The sequence below is a fragment of the Dermochelys coriacea genome, chromosome 3 (assembly GCF_009764565.3).
Source record: "Dermochelys coriacea isolate rDerCor1 chromosome 3, rDerCor1.pri.v4, whole genome shotgun sequence".
Taxonomy (NCBI): Eukaryota; Metazoa; Chordata; order Testudines; family Dermochelyidae; genus Dermochelys; species Dermochelys coriacea.
Window position 1 is genome coordinate 65,849,871 of NC_050070.1, and position 18,451 is coordinate 65,868,321.

General features: G+C 41.7%; 1 protein-coding gene and 1 long non-coding RNA gene across 6 annotated transcripts in view; one reads left to right on the forward strand and one right to left on the reverse strand.

Annotated features, from left to right (window-relative positions):
- Nucleotides 1-2,377: 2,377 nt before the first annotated feature.
- On the reverse strand, nt 2,378-8,346 carry LOC122459283. The gene is made up of 3 exons (XR_006279850.1): nt 7,968-8,346; nt 3,898-7,839; nt 2,378-3,124 (listed from the first exon to the last, which is right to left on the reverse strand). It is a non-coding gene; the product is annotated as an uncharacterized LOC122459283 (long non-coding RNA).
- LOC119852881 (cytochrome b5 reductase 4) overlaps nt 8,313-18,451 on the forward strand; it is a 93,309-nt gene continuing 83,170 nt past the window's right edge. Inside the window, exons 1-4 of one of the 5 annotated variants that reach the window (XM_038394866.2) lie at nt 8,434-8,573; nt 10,520-10,681; nt 10,910-11,063; nt 17,569-17,669. In XM_038394866.2, the coding sequence (XP_038250794.1) occupies nt 10,631-10,681; nt 10,910-11,063; nt 17,569-17,669 (306 nt within the window). In that variant the 5' untranslated portion in view covers nt 8,434-8,573; nt 10,520-10,630. Of the gene's footprint in view, nt 8,574-8,840; nt 8,859-10,519; nt 10,682-10,909; nt 11,064-17,568; nt 17,670-18,451 lie in introns of those variants that run through there. The other 4 variants (XM_038394865.2, XM_038394867.2, XM_038394868.2 and 1 more) reach the window with 4 other exon arrangements.

The following is an 18,451-nucleotide window of genomic DNA, read 5'->3' on the forward strand; positions in this document are numbered from 1 at the left end:
CAAAGGCTTTCTGAAAATCTAAGTACACTATATCCACTGGATCCCCGTTGTCCACCTGCTTGTTGACCCCCTCAAAGAATTCTAGTAGATTGGCGAGGCATGATTTCCCTTTACAAAAATCACGTTGAATCTTCCCCAATAAATCACGTTAACCTATGTATCTGATAATTCTGTTCTTTACTATAGTTTCAACTAGTTTGCCCAATACTAAATTAGGCTTACTGGCCTGTAATTGCCTGGATTGCCTCTGGAGTCTTTTTTTAAAAAATTGGTTATGTCACATTAGCTATCCTCCAGTCATCTGGTAGAGAAGCTGATTTAAATGAGAGGTTACATACCACAGTTAGTTGTTCTTCAATTTCACATGAGTTCCTTTAGAACTCTTGGGTGAATACCATCTATTTTAACCACTTCAACTTCATCCACTATAGGAGGGGGGAAAATTTCAAATAACTACATATGTTGCAGTGTAGCAGAGTTAGTAAGGGAATCTTATACTTTAAAAGTTTGATTTCTTATCCTTAATGAAATTGGGAAATTATATAGCCAGTGTTATTCAGAAGGTCAGATTAGATGATCACAGTGGTCCTTTCTGGCCTTGGAATCTATGAATGATTCATTGTGTCATTTTTTACACTGAGAGCATCTTTTGCTTCAAAATTTGCTTCCCTCATACCCCTCTTAGAAGCCAATGAACAGCTCCAATCTACAGATGGTATACACCTAGTGATCCAACACATGAAGGTGATCTGGGCAGAGCACATCACAAATGTGCAGAAGGTTAAATGCATAGATTAGATAATTATTTCTCTTTCACTGTAAGAGCTTTGCCTTCTTCTCTCACTGATTAAATAGCAGAAAGATATTAAGTCTGTATCCACATTTCTGACTTGGAGCTCTGTGGGGGGGGGGGGAGTTACAGACCTAACAAACTGACACTTACAACAGCTAACAATATGGACATTTTACACATGCTGCTGTGAATTAAATAGTATGAACTGTATTGTGCCCAAACGCACAAGGAAAATGCACAAGGAAATTTCTGCCCATATCTGCTTTTGGGCAGAACATTGCTTGTAACTAGTACCAGAAAGCCAATAGACTCCCCCAAACAGTGCAAACATGCCTCCTGGTTGTGTCCACTGGGCATATTCCATCATTTTGGGGGCTGTGTGTGCTCTAGTCAGCTGGGCTGATCCAATAGGGAAAGGAATGCATGCTACACCCCTTAAAAGGGTGGCAGAGCTGCTGTTGAAGCATGCACTCCCAGACTCATGAGGAACTGTGAATTTCTGCTGTTTGAATGCCCCCAAAGTGTTATTTACTGGCTCTTCTGTTATACTCATTGTTGCAGCATCTGAACACGTAACACACAGTATTGAATACAGCCTCACAACACCCTGTGAAGCAGGGAAATGATGTGGATTGTAGTTTAAAGTCTGGCCATTTAGTACCACATGCTGTTATTGCACAGCATACATTTTCAAAGTTATTTGTCGTTGTGCATTGGAATAAAGCATCATTGTCATGTGAAAGAGAATGAATCAATGGTCTGGGTGCTTGCAGTGCCTTGGGGATGGTGGTTGGGCAGGATATATCCTATAATTTAAGAAACTCCCGTAAATTAAAAGAATTGTTGATATCCGATGGGGGAATATATAAAGTGCAAAATATTTTCTTTCCCTCAGTTAAGAAGGTAAATATTCACTAATAATAGGTGAAGTGAAGTAGGATTATACCACAATGCAAAGCCATTCCCACTGGACATGTCACCTTCTCCACCATCACTATGTGAAGTTCCTTTGTCTGCCTCTCAGCACTGTGTACTGCCCTAGAAATGGTCAAATGCAATTTTAAAAAGTACATTTTTTACAAAGCTACACTGTGGCTAGATAAGATTGCATGCTGGAAGTTTGCATGTGAGAGCTGCTTTGAAAGGGATAGCTGTTAATAAAAATAAATTCACATAAAGTAAATCAAATCATGAGGGTTGAAATATTTTCTATTTCAGAGACTGGTAGAAAAGGTAGCATTTGATATAATTTCTAAGTATGTTTTGTTATTAAGTGAATAAATAAATACAATTTTAAAGGCCTTATTTTTCATTTTATGTTCCTTTATTTCTGCCGAAGCAGCATGGATTAGATCCTGGGCAGTAAATAAAGCTCCTAGTCAAGCAGACAAGTATTTTTGCCCCAGAAGTGGTGAGTATTTTATTCCCTTCAGTGGTAGCAGCTAGGATAGTGCTTCAATCCCTGCCAGCATCAACCCGTATTGCAAAAAGTACACGAAACTGGGAGAGTCACTTTAGTCTTTCCCACACTCGCCATTTCACAGCCCAGAAGCGTGGGCTTTTTTTTTTTTTTTTTTTTTTTCCCATGACAGCAGCCGTGTCTGTTCAAGTGTGATTAACACTGACTTGCCAAATCTCTCCCTGGGCCATTTGGGACTTGCACGCGTCCACGCTCCTTGTTTACACTGATGCGCCTTCACGCGTAGCCTTTTTGTTTATCTGACTAGCAAAGGAAAGGGAGGGGGTGGACTCCTAAATAGTCATTAGCCGGGGACTATAAAAGCCCCACAGCCTCGGGCTAGCGGGAGAACTGATCTACTTCAGGATCATCATCGGCAAAGCAGCACCACTCCCTCGTCCGGATCCCGTGCTGTAGCGGCGGAGCATGGAGAGCGCACCCATCTGCTGCTGCCCTCCACTTCGCGGGTTTAGCTCCCGGAGATGTTCCAAAGGACAACATGGGTATCCGCACTTCCTCCAGCTCAGCGCACGCCCCGCGCCTTCCTTCCAACCGATCAATTGCTCTTGTGATCACACTCCTGGTTTCCCCACGTCTCTTCCACCCATCGGGCTGTGGAAACTGAGCAGCCAGTATAGGGTTAGGTGAGCTTTCATCTCTATTTAACAGGCTGTTTCCTTGATTCCGCAGGGCCGGGGAATTCTGGAGGCCTTGGATCCCCACCGAAAGCGATGCAGAGAGACAGCCGAGAAGAAATCAAAGCGTGGTAAGTGTCTCAAATCTGCCAATAATACTGCCCCGGCAGGGAGATGGGGAGGACCAAGCGGGTTTTCTTCCATCTGACACGTTCAGAATACCTTGCAGGTCTGTGACTAAATAATAATAAGAAGAATAATTAATAAAAAAAATTAAAGCCCCAAAACAACAAAGCAACAAACTATCAATCTCCCAAACAAGATCTATTTGGAAAATAATCTGTGCAGCAGTAGTGAAGGGCATTTCTGAGGTTAAATGGCAATGTGTAGTTTAATAAACCGAGAATATTGAATACTGCAGTAAATTAACCTGTACTGTTTGCCATGTAATGTTTAACAGGCATGGAGTAAATTTTGTCTCCTCTTCTTTTAATCCTAGCTGTATAGTCCATATGGGATGTCAGAAGCCTCAGGAAAACTTACCCAATATACACATCCAGTTAGGTAAGTTGCTATTCAAGGAGTATCAGGCTCTTTAGTGACCTTGGTGATAATTAATTTTTCAGCTGTCATGTTTCTGAGGCAGACTTTATGGCCTTTAGTCTCCACCCATAGCACCAAATATATTTGTGGTTGTATGTACATTAGATGGTCTGAAACCAGTTGAGCAAAGAGTACAGCAACCTTTTCCAGAAATGTGTTGTGCATTATAGCCCCTGTCTAGCAAAGCACTTAGGTACCTGCTTACTTTTAAACAGTGTGAGTAGTCCTATTGATATCAACGAAAGTACTCGTATGTTTAAAGGTATGCAGGTGCTTAAGTGCTTTGCTGGATTGTGGCCTACCAAAATAAATGTTAAAAACTATCATATCAATGATACCTTGCATTTATAAAGCTGCTATTATTCCAGAGGATCCAAAGGCATTTTACACTTTTCAACTCTACTCACCCATCCCTGAGGTGAAACTTGACAGCTGTTTGATAGCACACACCACTAACAGCTCAGGTCAGGAAGTAAAGAAGATTACTATAGCCGAAACTGTAGAGGATTTATCTGTTGCATGTAATGAGAGCTAGTCATTATGGTATCCAGGTGATTTAAGAAGGCAGAATGTAATTACACAAATTAGTATTTTAGGTAGGACACAAAGTGGTCACAAATTTAGGCCCGATTCTGTACACACTTGAGTAATTGTATTGACCTCAGTGGGACTACTTAGATGCAAACATGTGAGAGAGTCTCTTCAGGATTGTGGCTTACCCACTAAAAGTGAACAGGAAATGTGATACAAACTACTTGAGTGAAAAAGATACGATGTTCAGAAGAAAGATGTAGCCTAGTATAATTTGTTATTTACAACTGACTTAGAAAGTATTTTTGAATAAGTAAATAAACCTCCTCTTATATTAATTATTTCTGTTATGGATATGTAACCAGTGTTTATGAATCATTGCACAGGGAAATATATCAAATGGTGCTGGTGACAAAGTGGTTAGTGTCCATTTACCTTTAGAAACTTACGTTTCATTTCTTTGTTTTTTAAATTCACCTCCCATTTTTGCTTGCAATTTGTTGTGATTAGTTGATAGTGTAAATTATATTAGTTGGATGTCCCTGCCAATAAGGTAGGAAAAAAGTCTTATTGTTGTCATTGGTGTTTATAATCTGTGGGCACAATACAGGAGATCAGTTTGAAAAACTAGACCCACCGGATACAAGCTGCATGTAGTCCACAAGTGGGAAGAAAATATAGGTTTTAGTTTCATCCTGAGAAGTTACTCTTGCTCTGAATGCTTTCTTTCAACTCCGTTTTATTGTAAATGTGTATAAACCTCGCTATATTGTCAAAAATGAAAAACAGTCCACATACTGTACATGCATAATAATGCACTGTAAACAATATAGCATACACAAAGCAAACCAGTATAGTTCTCAACTGACATTTGGATTATATTATTCCCTTTTCTCCATCTTTGAAAACTCGTTATATACTCTGGTGTAGATCAGGATCTCTGTAGTCAGTGAAGTCACACAAGCGTAAACCTGGTATGAGAGGCAAATCAGACCTAGTGATTTTTTTTCTTTTAGATTAAAACTATTGAGTTCTGTGGTAAAACCCATGGGCCTGATTCTCTTCTTACATCAGATTTACACCTTTGTAACACCATAACTTCAGTAAAGTTGATCCTGATTTACACGGGTGTGAGAGGAGGATATGGCCCTTAGTAACAAAGCAATCCACGTAATTTATGTTCATCTTAAATAGTCTTTGGACCATATTGTAGAACTTCAGTTAATTGGGTAGCAGGGAGGCTGAGTTACAGAAGTGGATCTCAGGATTCAGGTTAGTTTTTGATTCTACATTCTGTATGGTAGTAGATTTGAGGCTTCTATTAGATCTGTATTTTTGACAAATTTTAAATTTCAAAATATCTCTATCAGACATGAGAAACTTTTCTAGTGCTGACTCAGCAAGTTATACTTGTGTAGGTTGGGGGGAAGAGTTGGTGTCTGTTAGAAACACAGAAGACTTTCCTGTCCTCGGAGGCTGACAGACAAGAAACACAAAGGATATTATCTAACAATAATAAATACACAAAACATTGTATATTTATTTCAGACTATTTTGGCCCAAATCAAGGTGCTATGATTACTTATATCAAGAAGCTGAAGCACTTCTGAAAAACTTCCCAGTTCAAGCTACCATTTCCTTTTATGAAGACTCAGATAGTGAAGATGACAATGTTGAACTGGAGCAAGATTCAGGAATAGAATCTGATTGCTAACTATATGGAGTGCTAATGCCACCTCTAAAACTTTCTAATTTAAACTTGATGTAAAAATGTATCATAGTATTTTAAAGATAATTTATTTGAATGTAAGTTATTGGTAATAAAAAATTGAAATATTTTGTAAATGTTATAGTACTTCTATCATTTATCTTTTCTAGTCTAAGGATTGTTTTTGCTTTTAAGGGAGAAAAGGTACAAATTTTAACTTCTTACAACAGCCGAATAATGTATTATTCTCATGAAGCCTGACACATTTAATATATTTGTAGTCCATAACTGACACATTCCCAAATTGCAATTTTAAAACAAGTTGCCTGATTATTCCTTCCTTTACACTAATTTTATGATGATGTGACTCTATTGACTTTACCAGTGTAAAAATGGTGCAACAGTATGGAAAAACAGGCCCAGTACAGTGGCTACACAATGAAAGTTTTCTTTATAGTTTTGGTGGAGCATATCAAGTAATTAATCTGGAATATTCTAAATATAGTAATCTAAATATTCTTAGATCATACACTCACTGATTAAATGAAGTTGTATATATGTGCATGGAAACAAGCAGTTTAGAAAAAGGACAAACAACATAATGTTTACACTGAAAAAGTTAGGAACCAAATTCCACTGTCAGTCACACCATGAAACTGGGGACAGAATTTAGGCTTGAGAACTGAATCATGCTCTCAGATACATGGGCTTACATTGCTGGTATAAAATGGGTGGCCAATCTGAGCCTGAGGAGGAGCCAGAAGTTACCAATGTACATTGCCAAAGAGCCACAGTAATACATCAGCAGCCCCCCATCAGCTCTTCCCTTCCCAGTGCCTCCTGTCCATCGGCAGCCCAGCTGATCAGCGCCTCCTCCTCCCTCCCTGCACCTCCCAATCAGCTGTTTCGTGGCATGCAGGAGGCTCTGGGGAGGAGCAAGGGCATGATAGGGTCAGAGGAGGGGGTGGGAAGGGGTGGAGTGGGGAAAGGTCCTGTGGCAGAGCCAGGGGTTGAGCAGTGAGCACCCCCTGGCCCATTGGAAAGTTGGCACCTGTAGCTCCCGCCCCGGAGTCGGTGCCTATACAAGGAACTGCATTTTAACTTCTGAAGAGCCACATGTGGCTCCGGAGCCACAGGTTAGCCACCCCGGGATATAGTATAAAAATAGTTACTGATGATGCACGTAAACCAGATGATAGCAAGAAGTAAGGAGCAAAATTGTGCTCTGACGAATGGGATTCCATTACTACAACTACAAGTAGAATTTGGCCTGACCCATACAGTAATACATGCCTACAAATGTAGAGACAGCTGTAAATTAATATAATTTATAGCCAAATAATCATTCGGGGCCCAAGACTGCTACCCACACTCATGAGTAATAGTACTGTGCTCAGTCAGTGTTCCCCTTGAAATTACTCAGAGTAAGGTACAACACAGTGCAATGAAAGCAGAATCAGACACTTGATTAAAATGCTTTTTTTTACAACCGGTCCATTCTCTCCATTTCAAAACCTTCAACATGTGACCTGGCTGTGACTACTCAAATTTGCAAGAGAGTCTGAAACAATAAATATGAGATCTGAACTACCCTGTTGATTTCAGTGTGCACTAATTCAGATGTCAATGATACTTTATACCTCAGCATTAACAACTGTACTGTTCATCTAAGCATGTATGAAAGGAGTATTCTATAAGACAAGATTGCATAGATCTTCCTGACTGACTGCTCATGTTGGTGCTGAAGTTGGGTGTGATTGGTTTAATTTTCTTTCTTTCAAAAGTTTGGGAAACTGTCCAGCCTATTAGCAGACACACTGTCCTTTCTGTTTTATACTGTACCTCAAAGTCACTTGAAAAGTTACAATGCTTAATTGTGAATTTGATTCGGGGCAGAATGTCTTTGCATCATGCTCAGGTTTTCTCTCTCCTCCAGATCAATGCAAATGGCTCTTTTCTTCTACCTCTTCAAGGGTATACAAGCCTAGATTTCTTATGACATCTCACTCATGATATTTCAATAATAACAATATTTTACACTTATAAGGCACTTCCAAGCTGAGGATTTCAAGCACTTTACGAACAGTAATGCATTAAACCTCAAAATACTCTGCATCCGACGAAGTGAGCTGTAGCTCACGAAAGCTTAGGCTCTAATACATTTGTTAGTCTCTAAGGGGCCACAAGTCCTCCTTTTCTTTTTGCGAATACAGACTAACACGGCTGCTCCTCTGAAACCTGTGGAGCCCATGTCCATGGCCCGCACCGGCCAGGGGTGGGAGGCGTTCCAGCCAGATGTCCGAGTGAGGGCATGGCCACTTTTAGCCGAGTCCCGGGGCTGGGTTACAAGAGCCGGGGCCAGCTGACTCCGTGGTGTCCCGACAAAAACGTAACCCGCGGAAAGGCCCGACGCCAGGGTGACAGGCGCATCAAGGCACAATCCAAGGGCGGACCCCGGCGCAGCGCCGCGGAACGTGGAAGTTGTTTGGCCCCGCGACGCAGCCCGGCGGCAGCGGCGGCAGGGGAAGGTCTCGCGGGGTGGGGGCGGGACGCAGCACGTCAGCACCGGCCCCGCTTCGCGGCTTTGTTTTGCGCGGCTCCGGCCCGGCCTGACGGTGGCGCGCGCGGCTCCGGAAGGAGGCGGGGTCGCTCCCCCGGCTGCTGGGCGGGCTCCGCCCCCCCCCCCCGCGCGCCTGCGCAGTCCCCTCGCGGCCCGGCCGAGCCCGGAAGCGGGGCGGGGGGCGAGTGCGGCGGGCGGCCGCGGAGCGGAGCGGGATGCTGAACGTCCCAGCGCAGGCCTTCCCCGCGTCCGGCTCCCAGCAGCGGGCGGCGGCGCGCAGCAAGGTACGGGGCGGGGGGCGGCGCTGGCCTCGTCTTTCCCGGCGCTGCCTCGCCGCAGCCGGGCAGGGAGCAGCCAGGCGGCGCCGAGAGGCTGTGTGCGCTCGAGCCGGGCCCGGAGTAGCGCGCAGGCGGGGGCTGCCCCCCCCTCCCTCCCCGGGGGCCTGGGCTGCCGACCTGCCTCGTGTTTGGAGCCAGCTGTGTCCGCCCACCGAGCCCCTGGGGGTCGGGCACCTCTCGCCTCTTCACCCGCTTCACTTCTGCGTAGTGGGGAAAGCCTGCGGGGTGCGGATCCGTTCCTCTGAAGGCTAAACGCCAGAGCCGTAGTGCAGGGTTACTGTCAGGGACTGGCAAGACCCGCTCGAGGATTTCCAGAAGGAAAGTGGCAGTTATGGATGTGCAGCAGGGAACACCTCTGCTTAATGAAACGTGGTGTCATTGGCCTCTGGGACTCATTGCCACAAGATATCAATTCCATGAGCGATAGCAGGATTTGGCATCTTACACATAATGAAGACAGTCCACAGTTACGCTGTTGTATTTTTAATAATTTTATAAGGTTAAAGGGTCTATCTCCTTGCGTTTCAGGGCCGAAGCGAAGGAGGACACTTGCCCTATGGGCTGACTATTTTATAATTGCCCCCTTGAAGGTTCTTGCACTTTCCTTTGAAGCATCTGGTACTGGCAACTGTCAGAGTGCAGGACTAGATAGATGGCCAGTCTGATGGCAATTCCAGTGTTAACCATAACCTATATGTATTATTTTCTGTTAGTGTTCTTTATTAAATCTAAACTTACATATAGTATTTATCAATGTATATGCTATAAAATTTCTTCTGGGATTTCCTGATTTTTTTTTTTAATTTTAATGTTGCATTAATGCTTTTTTTCTTCTTTAATTTTATGTAATTTGCAAATATTGGCGGAACCACTGTGCTGGGTGCTGTATGAACATTTTGAGAACATGCATTCGCTGTCCTTAGGAGCTTATGCTTGCTTGCTTGCATTTTTGTTTCAAGTTTGTTACACTCTAATAATAGCAAAGTGGTAGGGAAGACATGGGTGACAGCGATAAAACCAAATTGGTACATAGGTTAGGTATCTGCACAGCCTTATGGTTCCAGATAACCCATATTTCTCTTTAGAGAAAGAAGACAGTTACCAGTTCCTTGTTAGATTTTCTAGGTTATCTCAGTATTTATAAAGCATAGCTCTTCCTCTGATGTTAACATTTTGCAGCTCAAATTCTACATGAGAATGTTTATATCCAATAAAGCTCTTCTGTTTGGGTTCCTAAATAAGTTGGGCCTGGCTTTCAAAAGCCCTGAGGACACTTGGCTCCTGTTGGCTTCAGCGGGAGCAGGGTGTGCTCAGCATTTTTAAAATAAGGCTCAATTTATTTAGGACCCTAACTTATAGGCATCTGCTGTGTGGAAAATTTTGACCATGTCAAATTTTAAATTCTGATTCCTTATGCAATATTCTCCAGTCCTCTCTTTTTCTCCAGCTTCTTCTCTTCTGTACCCTCACAGGCTTTTTCACCTCTTTTGCCATATGTAGGGCTTGAAAATTAGATCAGTGGTTTAAACCCGCTAGGCACAGATTAGTATTAAAGGTCAATGCCCAGGTGAGATGCCATCCTCTCCTCCAACTTTTGGGAAAGGGAAGGTCCTGCTAGGATGGTGTCCCTGGATCTTTCTTGGGGATTTCATCTTTTTGGCTTTCTTTTTGGTCAGTCAATGACAAGTAAACTTGGAGATGTTTTTTCTGGGTGCTTGAATAGAGGAGGAATAGATATATCTCTCTTCTTGAGCCTCTTAGCTGCTACACAGTTTGGTGGAGAGTCTTCTATCTGATTGATGTGAAGGGTGTCTTTGTAATACTCTCTCTCTGTAAACTGTATTCTTGACTCTCTTCTTTCTGTGAATAGCTTTTTCTTTTGCTATTAATAGACTTCCCAGCCAGCAGCAGAAGGAAACTGGTGTGACTCTTCACTACTGCAGTGAAGATTTGGTGTCTGAAGTCCAGTTTGTTGTGGACAAATATCTTCCCAGTGGGTGCTCATGTTGGCAGTTGAAGGGCAAGGAGAGAGTGGAGAATGCCACTTGCCTCGAGTGAGTAGGTTAGGAGCTGTCCTAAGTAGTTTCGCCTTGGTCCATGGGTTCCCAGTAGCAGCAAAGAAAACAAACAAGAGTGTCTTCACTCTATCCATACCCTCTTTGTAAAACAAAACAAAGTAGTCTTTTGAATATGCACTTTTCCAATAAAAGGTATTACCTCACCAACTTTGTCTCACTTTTCCTTTAGCATTTTACAATTTTAGCATACATTTTATTTTTTAGGTCCCTTTGAAACCAGGCAGAAGTCTTATGGACTGGATTCGACTAACTAAAAGTGGAAAAGACTTAACTGGACTGAAAGGACGATTAATTGAAGTGACTGAAGAAGAGCTTGCAAAACACAGTAAAAAAGATGATTGCTGGATATGTATAAGAGGTGGGTTATTCACACAAAAAATACATATAGACAGTGTGACTGTGTGTGTGTAATTTCTTCTCATTCATAAGGTGGTAGTTTGGGCATTGTTTTACAACTTAGGCCAAATCCACTTTTGGCATAAGTGGATATAGTTTTGTTTAAGTTAAAAGTTGAATTGTTTAAGCCAGGAGTGAAATCTGATTTTTAGTGCACAAATTACAGGGATACCCATTTACCTTATTCCCTCTTCTGCCCACTAACCCCCAAATCCATTATAGATTTTTCCTAATCAGAAGACATTAAAAAGGGGCCTTCAAAACAAGAACTGCAGCCATGGTAAATTCCCTTGTTGTCAACTGTGACTTGCAAATTGGGAACCCTGGAAGTTGCTTCTTACGGAGCTAATGCATGTTGTGTAGCTGAGCTTCTTGGAGGAGGTGTGCAGCTTGAACAGTAGTATCAGAATGCTTTGTGCTTATGAAACTGTAAAGCCTCCCTGGCTCTTGATGGGGTGTGGTCAGATACTCCCTTGCTATAACTTCTTAGTGAGACTTGGTGTGTGCTTGCTTTCAGCTCAGCCATCATGTTGAGGTGAGACCATGTCCCTTCCAAGGTCAGTCTATGCTAGCTGGTCCCCGTTGGAGTGTTTGTCACTATACTTTCGCATACCCCACTTGCTGGGTGTTTCGTATGGGAAACTTTTCCTCCACTCTCGCTTCCCTCTAAAGCACTCACACAGAGCTGAGCATATTTTAGTCCTGTCATATATTTGTATATTAAAATGACAGAATGCAGTTTCTTAAATGGGATCAAACTAAAACCAATATGAAATAGCAAGATCAATATAAAAAAGTTGGCAAAAGTGTGAAAGTCAAAATGCTGACATGCAGACAGTCTTTACCCTGTCAGAGTTCAAAAAACACCAACAGATGAAGGAGCATTAGTAATAACTTTTAATATTATTGTCTTAGAATATCATGTAAGTTTAAAAAAATTTAAAGGGAGAAGTAAGCATGTGTGTAAGCACATATTCGTATCCTTGTGTCTTCAAATTAATAATGCAAATTACAGTTGTTTACATTTAGCTGTAACAGATGTCTGTGGCAACTAATTTTTTTTTAAATAACTTCTACTGAATCTTAGATCAAACATTCCAGTAAAAGCACTCCATCTTTCTTTGTAATAATTAAAATAAATGTATTGTGAAAACCAAAGCTCTTGGTATAAGCAGTGTTCTTCTGGATATTTGGTTGCTGGTATGCAGCTCAGTGGTTAGTTGAGAATAGCATATTGAGCGTGTAGCTGTTTGTATTTCTTTTCCTAACCATTTTTCTCCAAAGCAAAGCATATGTTTGCAGACAGTTTATGAAGACTGAGGTCTATAAAGAATTACTAAACTCATCTAACATAAGTGTGATGTGGGGCAGTAGTGCCTTCATAGAAATAGCCCCTTACTTTCTGGGCTAGGAAAGGTTGGAATTGTCCTGGGGTGGTAAAGCACTACTTCCTTGAGAAGAGGAGAAAGTGCTTTGTCACAATATCGACTTTTTTGACTCTTTAAGGAGTAGCCTTGATATACTCTGAATGGAGTTTATGCCATTCAGAAGTTTACTGCCACATGCTTGATCTTGGACATACTTGCAAAAGTATAGTGGTAGTATAGTCAAAAGAAAGCTTGACTACCACCGTATCTTTTGCATCTCAATCTTCTTCTAGAAGATCCTCTTCCTGTAGTCAATCCAAAACACAGCTGCAAAATCTTTCTTTCCTCCTGTTCTGACAGTCTCTCCCCATACTGGCTTCCCTTCTCCCAAAACATTCTATAAGGTTCTCATTTTTACAGAACTCCATCACACTGCTTCTGCATACACCTCTGCCTTTATTTCCTCCTACAATCCCACCCATTCTTTACACTCTTAGTTAAAAAAAAGCCTTAGCATCTCCCTTTGCATTTTTCAGACTCTCTCCTCATCCCCAAGCCTAAATATTCTAAGAAACTTTTAAACACTCTTACTGCTTGAAACACTTAGGCTCTATTGTCCTGTTTTGTATCAAATGTACTTTTGATAATAAATTCCTCCAGGAATGGTCTTATTACAGTAGAACTTCAGAGTTACGGACATTTTGGGAATGGAGGTTGTTTGTAACTCTGAAGAGTTCCGTAAATCTGAAGAAGAGGTAAGAACTTCAGCCACGGGCGGGGAGGGAGGATATTGGGGCTGCAGCCGCAGGGTGGGCGGCATCGGGGCTTTTGACCTTCGGGATGGTGGGGCTCCGGGCTGGGGAGGGTCAGGGTTTCTGCTCTGCGGGAGCACTAGGGCTCAGGACTTCAGACCTGGGGGGAGTGCTGAGGCTAGGTCTTCAGCCCTGCGGCTCCACTCCCAGTTTCAGCCTCGCTGACGGTGTCGCAGCTCATGGCTTCAGGCCCACAGGGGGCTGCTGAGGTTCGGGGCTTCAGCCTCCCGGCTCTGTTTTAGCCTCGTGGGGGTACCAGAGCTCCCCATGGCTCTGCTTCCGGTTTCAACGGGGGATGCTGGGGCTCAGGGTTTTAGCTACGGGGGAGCGCTGGGATTGAAACCAGGTCCCCCTGTAGCTAAAGCCCTGAGCCCCATGGGGAACCCCATGGGGCTGAAGCCAGGAACGGAGCTGTGGGGCTGAAGCCCTGAGCCCCAGCACTCCCCACAGTGCTTCCGACGGTCAGAAGCCCCAAGGCCTCCTGCCCCCCAGTGGCTGAAGCCCTGAGCTCCCAAGGCAGTACATATTTGCTGGGTTGGTGGTTTGGTTTTGTTTGTCTCCACTGCTGCCTGATTGATTACTTCCAGGTCCACGTGGTTAAGGCTGCGATTTAGTGCAGAATCTGGTTGGACATATATGAGATTGAATGGGGGGGTCAAACTGGGGGCTGAGCGGTGGCTTTGGGAGTCTGTCAAACTGAATGTAGCAGCAGCATAAGAACATAAGACTGGCCATACTGGGTCAGACCAAAGGTCCATCCAGCCCAGTATCCTGGTTACCAACAGTGGCCAATGCCAGGTGCCTCGGAGGGAGTGAATCTAACAGGTAATGATCAAGTGATCTCTCTCCTGCCATCCATCTCCACCCTCTGACAAAGAGAGGCTAGGGACACCATTCTTTACCCATCCTGGTTAATAGCCATTAATGGACTTAACCTCCATGAATTTATCTAGTTCTCTTTTAAATCCTGTTATAGTCCTAGCCTTCACAACCTCCTCAGGCAAGGAGTTCCACAGGTTGACTGTGCACTGAGTGAAGAACTTCCTTTTATTTGTTTTAAACCTGCTGCTCGTTAATTTCATTGGTGACCCCTACTTTCTATATTATGGGAACAAGTAAATAACTTTTCCTTATTCACTTTCTCCACACCATGCATGATTTTATATACCTCTATCATATCCCCTCAGTCTCCTCTTTTTCAAGCTGAAAAGTCCGAGTCTCTTTAATCTCCCCTCGTATGGGACCCGTTCCAAACTCCTAATATTTTAGTTGCCCTTTTCTGAACCTTTTCCGATGCCAGTATATCTTTTTTGAGATGAGGGGACCGCATCTATATGCAGTATTCAAGATGGGGGCATACCATGGATTTATATAAGGGCAATAAGATATTCTCCGTCTTATTCTCTATCCCTTTTTTAATGATTTCTAGCATCCCGTTTGGTTTTTTGACTGCCACTGTACACTGCGTGGACGTCTTCAGAGAACTATCTACGATAACTCCAAGATCTTTCTCCTGATTAGTTGTAGCTAAATTAGCCCCGATCATATTGTATGTATAGTTGGGGTTATTTTTTTCCAATGTGCATTACTTTACATTTATCCACATTAAATTTCATTTGCCATTTTGTTGCTAGTCACTTAATTTTTTGAGATCTTTCTGAAGTTCTTCAAAGCTTGCTTTGGTCATAACTCTCTTGAGCAGTTTAGTATCATCTGCAGACTTTGCCACCTCACTGTTTACCCCTTTCTCATTTATGAATAAGTTGAATAGGATTGGTCCTAAGACTGACCCTTGGGGAACACAGCTAGTTACCCCTCTCCACTCTGCAAGTTTACCATTTATTCCTACCCTTTGTTCCCTGTATTTTAACCAGTTTTCAATCCATGAAAGGATCTTCCCTCTTATCCCATGACAACTTAATTTACGTAAGAGCCTTTGATGAGGGACCTTGTCAAAGGCTTTCTGGAAATCTAAGTACACTATGTCCACTGGATCCCCCTTCTCCACATGTTTGTTGACCCCTCAAAGAACTCTAATAGATTAGTGAGACATGATTTCCCTTTACAGAAACCATGTTGACTTTTGCGCAACAATTTGGTCTATGTGTCAGACAATTTTTTTCTTTACTATTGTTTCAACTAATCTGCCCGGTACTGACGTTAGACTTACCGGTCTGTAATTGCCAGGATCACCTCTAGAGCCCTTCTTAAATATTGGTTTCAGAGTAACAGCCATGTTAGTCTGTATCCGCAAAAAGTACTTGTGTACACCTTAGAGACTGTTACATTAGCTATCTTCCAGTCATTGGGTATAGTAGCTGACTTTAAAGGACAGGTTACAAACCATAGTTAATAGTTCTGCAATTTCACATTTGAGTTCTTTCTGAACTCTTGGGTGAATGCCATCTGGTCCCGGTGACTTGTTACTGTTAACAATAGCTCACCTTATCTGATCACTCTCGTTACAGTGTGTATGGTAACACCCATTGTTTCATGTTCTCTGTGTATATAAATCTCCCCACTGTATTTTCCACTGAATGCATCCAATGAAGTGAGCTGTAGCTCACGAAAGCTTCTGCTCAAATAAATTTGTTAGCCTCTAAGGTGCCACAAGTCCTCCTTTTCTTGTTACTGTTAAGTTTCTCAATTAATTCCAAAACCACCTCTAGTGACACTTCAGTCTGTGACAATTCCTCAGATTTGTCACCTACAAAAGATGGCTCAGGTTTGAGAACTTCCATAACATCCTCAGCTGTGAAGACTGAAGCAAAGAATTCATTTAGTTTCTCTGTGATGACTTTATCGTCTTTAAGTGCTCCTTTTACATCTAGATCATAATAATAATGTCCTAATAATCTGGGTTTTCACTGACTAAATGTCCTCCTCATATGCAGTATTCACTACTGCGCACTAGATGGTGTAGTTAGCAAATCCAGCAGAAAAATCATCTTTTATAATCTTGCAAATATCAGGGTATATGTTCTGCATTTTCATTGTTCACCCATTTCACTTGTATCGGTTTTCTTAATCTTACTGAAGTTATAATTTTATCAAACTATCCATAGGCAGCGTTCTGTTTTTCTATATCTATTTTAGGCAAGAAGCATCCACAGTATGCAGACTTCTTGACATATTGTCACTGAAATTGATAGTAAAAACAAAGCAAAGTATAAAATACTAAACACTGTGAATAGTAATATGGTCGGTACTCGAGGGAGGGAGGGAGCTTTTTTCCCCCCTTAACATACACTGATTTGCACATAGCAGAAGAAATGTAATTTAAGTTAGGAACCAGTAATATGGGCATGTGTACTTAATACTTCATAATATTTTGCTTTTATATATAGCAACTGTGGGAGATGTAAAGAAGAAAAAGCCAGTTTAGAGAGAATCTCTTATTGGTGGGTGGGGAGATATTTTAAAACAGGGGTTCTCAAACTGGGGGTTGGGACCCCTCAGGAGGTTGCGAGGTTATTACATGGGGGGTCGTGAGCTATCAGCCTCCACCCCAAACCCCGCTTTGCCTCCAGCATTTATAATGGTGTTAAATATATAAAAAAGAATTTTAAATATATGTGGGGGAAGAAAGGGGGGTGTCACACTCAGGTTTGCTATGTGAAAGGGGTCACCAGTACAAAAGTTTTTGAGAACCAGATTTAAAAGAAGAAATCCTTTAAAATGGACAGGATGTCGTATTGCTGAGGGCATGAAGAAGATCAGTTTGTTTTGGTTTCTTTAAGCTTAGAAAAGTTAAATTCTGTGTAAAGGTGTCTTCCAGGCATTCTTCTAAGCTAGGCATATTTTTGGTGCAGAACAAATTTAGTCACTTTTAAATCAAGGTTCTAAAACAGTCATCTGTTGTATCTTGATTTTAAAATTTAGGCCTTAATCCTGCCAAAACTTGATCAGTTGACTAACCTTAAACATTAGAGTAGACCCATTGATTTCAATTGGACAATTCATGCTTAAGTCTTTGCAGGACTGGGATTTTAGGCTGCCTGATATTACTTCATTTAATTAAACAAAATAGCTGTTGTAGGGATATGGAATTTTCCGGTCTGCTTCATTTTAACATTTTTCTCCTTGTTTATTTTTGTATTACTGAGGATTGACTTATAGTGCAGTATATTTCATAATATTTTTTACGCCAAGATCTCTCTGTTGTTTCCCATGACTGAAGAACATTGAAATAATAACTTATTTGGAGAAAACAAATTTTAATTTTAAAGTACACATTTTTAATTAGAGAATTTTTTGCTATGATTTATATCTCCATTCTTTGATGCAGGATTTGTTTATAACGTCACTTCATATATGGAGTATCACCCTGGTGGTGACGATGAGCTAATGCGAGCGGCAGGAGCAGATGGCACAGATCTCTTTGATCAGGTAAGAATACTGGAAGTAAATGACACTCACTTTGTTAAATGGTGTTCTGAAAATTGCACATTTTCTGAGTTTAAGGCATTCGGTTCATGGAGAGGGGGGAAAAAAGTTATTAAAACATGTTCAGGACTTAGGTTCCAATACAGTAAAGCCGGACCATTCTTCTATTTCCACTTTGGTGTTTTAGACTATAGAGTTTGAGTATTTCTCATAGCTAAAGCTCTGAAGAACTAATGAAAATTAAAAATCCTTAGTTTCTCAAATCCTTTTGTAGCAGGAAACTTGCTATTTATCTGGTTTGTAGATCTGACTAATTGTATTCCCACTTTTTCCACTGCATTTAACTTTTTGTCCTTTGATTTCAAAGCCCTACTAGACTTCTATCATGTTATGCCCCATTTCCTCTTCTCCAGCCACTGTGTTGGTCTTGATGCACTGTTTATCCCGTTGTCCCACAATGGTTTCCATGCCTTTTTTTTTTTTTTTGTACTGCTCCTTATCATGGAAACTGTCCCAATTCTGGTCTGATAAATCACTGCCTTTTCTTCATTCATAGGATTCCTTAAGATTAACTGCTTCTCTGATGCCTACAAGAATTTAGTCAAATAACCTTGTAATTCAGCTATGATAGTGTATATGTACCTAGCCTGTATGATCTTGTTGTTGTATTTCTGCTACTTCTTCTTTCCTGTTCTTTGTTACTCTTACACATCACCTCTAAACTAGTTTTAGCTCTCTGGGGTGGGGGCAATATTTCCTATTTGTCCTTTAAAATACCTAGCACA